At 47.6% G+C, this 2,788-nt stretch overlaps 1 protein-coding gene across 1 annotated transcript in view; it reads left to right on the top strand.

Annotated features, from left to right (window-relative positions):
- The first annotated feature begins 2,703 nt into the window (after window positions 1–2,703).
- Window positions 2,704–2,788, top strand: part of B9D1 (B9 protein domain 1) — a 10,504-nt gene continuing 10,419 nt past the window's right edge. Inside the window, exon 1 of the mRNA XM_009888553.1 lies at window positions 2,704–2,718. Coding sequence (XP_009886855.1) covers window positions 2,704–2,718 — 15 coding nt within the window. The remainder of the gene's footprint in view (window positions 2,719–2,788) is intronic.

Genomic DNA, 2,788 nt, shown 5'->3' with positions numbered 1-2,788 from the left:
CTTTCTGGGAGGGGGGGAGCGGGGGGGGTCTCAAGGGCTTGACACCAATGTGGGTTTCCAAACCGAAGGGACTGAGTGGCCACAGGTACGTGGGTGGCTGCTCGCTCATTTTTTTTCCTTTCTCGCAGGCACTTGTTCTTAAGCGCTGTGGAGGTTTGCAAAAAAAAAAAAACAAAAAACCACACACACAAAAAAAAAACACAAACAAAAAGAAAAAAAAAATTGAAAAGAAACCAAACAAACGGCTGGACGAAACGGTGACGGGTTTTCAGGGTGGGGGGAGCATCCGCGAAGCGGTTTGGGGGTTTCTTTTCTAAAGGAAAGGTGGAGTCGATTCAGGGGGTTGCTTCGTTCCTCCCACCCCCCTCCATGGCCTCAATCACATTGATTTGGGTTCGAGGTGGTGGCGGTTGGGATTTGGGGGATTCTCTTTGGGTTTTGTTGGTTTTGGGGTTTTTTTTTAAGATGCTCAACTTTTAACAAGGCACCTTTTAGAGATGTCACATTACGCGGGAGTGCCCAGGAGATGGGAGCTGTACATTGTCTGTATATCAGCAGTTATATAAATAGAAATAATGTATTTGTGAGATACAAAACAAGGAAAAAAGACAAAAAAAATATATACCCACAAAAAACTCTCTCTTCATAATGCACATATTTTTATAGAGAAACGATACTGTTTTTTGCATTACATGTGACTCCGCAACTGGGTGGTGTTTCCCTGGGTTTTATGTGGAACTAATTATTATGGCCATTTGTTTTCCAAATGTTTCTCTTCTTTCTTCGCTTTCATTTTTTTCCTCTCCTTCCCTCCACCATCATCCCACCAGCTTCTTTTCACAGCTGATGCTTTAGACGCCTCTCTCATTTTTCTTTTGTACTTTAGAGGTTGTCCTAACTACAGAAAAAAAACCAAATCACTACTGAATTGTAGCCAGTGCAATAATAAGTTATTCATTCTTCTTGTCTGTACAACTGTCCTGTTGCTTTTTTTTTTTCCTTTTTTTAACTGAAATTCAGGTTAAATGTCGCAATAATCTGAACTAACGTGCACAAACACGGTTTCTTGTGTTACAAAGAAAAAAAAAAAGATGAAAAAAAGGAAAAAGTTAAATTTTCAGAGAGATAACAAAAAAACAAATAAATAGTAAATTATTTAAGAAATGTATTTTGTTTACTGCAGTTCAAAGTAAATTATTGATACAGTATGTAAAGGTATAAAGAGCTGTCTTAGGTGATGTTCTTTGTGAGCATTTAGGCTAATAATTTGTCCTCCTCATAGCAGAATGCCTTCGAAACCTCGGTGGTAGCCGTAGCACTCTTTCTGTCGGTCTTCCCTCCGCACCCCCTGCACCCACACGTGGACGCTCTCACCAGCTCCGACGGAGAAGCCTCTAGAGGAATTCAGGTCACCTGTTAACACCCACTATATTTTTATTTTTTTTTTCAGTTTTGGGGTTGATTTTTCTTTTTTAGCCTCCGGTCCCTGCCCCCCTCCCCACCCCCTTCATCCAGGCCCTCTCACCGTGGGACAGCTTCGCCGTGGAAAGCTGATGCTGAATAAGAGCAGTAACGAGTCCGTGGCGAGGACGCGCCATCGGTCCAAGTGTCGGGCAGCGGCAGCGAAAAGACATACAGGGAAAAAAAAAAAAAAAATTAAAACAATTGTTTTTGTTTGGTTCGTTCCATGCTGCCTCATAGTTATGCATTCACATATATCTTCTGTTATTTATGCATTCATTACTCAAAAGGAAATGTATCTTGTTTCACATGTATTAAACTGTATAAACTGGAAGTGTGGCCTGACTTTGTGCCGCAGGACGGGGTGTAGCCGGGATGCCGAGCCCTGCTCCAGTGCATCGTGCCCAGCCCGCAGGTTCCGCTGCCCGCGGCCCATCCCGACGCTCTCCATCCCACTCCCAGAGCTCGGCATCCCCTAAAACCTCTCTCCTAAATGTGGCCATCCGGGCTGCAGGGCCGGGGTCTGAACCGTCCCCTTCCCCGCTGGCGTTTGGAGCTGGTCCCGCCTCCCGCTCGGCTCCAACGGCGCCGCTCGGCGAATCCCTCACCTCGCGCAAGAGCCTCCATATGTCGAGCGGCTTCATGCCGGCTGCCGCCGAGCACCTGCGCCGCTGTAATTAAGAGTCATTTAGGATTATTGTAAATAATTATTCCGTCTCGGTGGGATAGCAAGGAATTCCAGAAAAGCGCCATAAAAGTAATTATTAATAGCGCTTTGGGGAAGGCGGCAAACTCCTTTTGTTGCAGTTTAAGCACCAGAGTGGGAAGGAGGGGAGGTGAATTCCCCTGCGCTGGGTTGAATCCTGCCCGGAGGCGTGTGGGACACCCTGGGGTGTCCCTCGGCAGAGGGTGACGCTGCACCGTGCAGCTGCTCGTGGTGTTATTGACTGCTGCGATTATTTAGCTTTGCTGGCAAAGGCAGCGTCCCCCGTGCCCAAATCCCCTTCCCCCTGTCCCAGAGCTGGAGGAAAAGCCTCGGAGGAAAAGACACGGCGAGTGCTGGGGGTGTGTTGTGTGTTGTGAACCATCTCTTTCGTAAAGAGGTAATTTGTTAAAACCAACAGGTTTCGTGGAGTAGGAGCTTTGAGCAAACTGCCAGCAGGGCAGGGATTTATTACAGCGTTGGGAATAAACCCTGGTGAAGCTGCAGCAAGAGGAGCCCTGGCCCGGCACAGCCCCGGGATGCCGCAGGCAATGGTAGGAAAGTTGGGCAGCTCTTCCAGGGGAGCTGCCGGGCTGCCAGCGGGAGCAGAGGAGGGGAAGGCTC

This window comes from Charadrius vociferus, unplaced genomic scaffold (assembly GCF_000708025.1).
Source record: "Charadrius vociferus isolate BGI_N301 unplaced genomic scaffold, ASM70802v2 scaffold27, whole genome shotgun sequence".
Classification (NCBI taxonomy): Eukaryota; Metazoa; Chordata; class Aves; order Charadriiformes; family Charadriidae; genus Charadrius; species Charadrius vociferus.
Note: the sequence above shows the minus strand (reverse complement) of the source record. Positions and strands in the feature narration are given on the sequence as shown.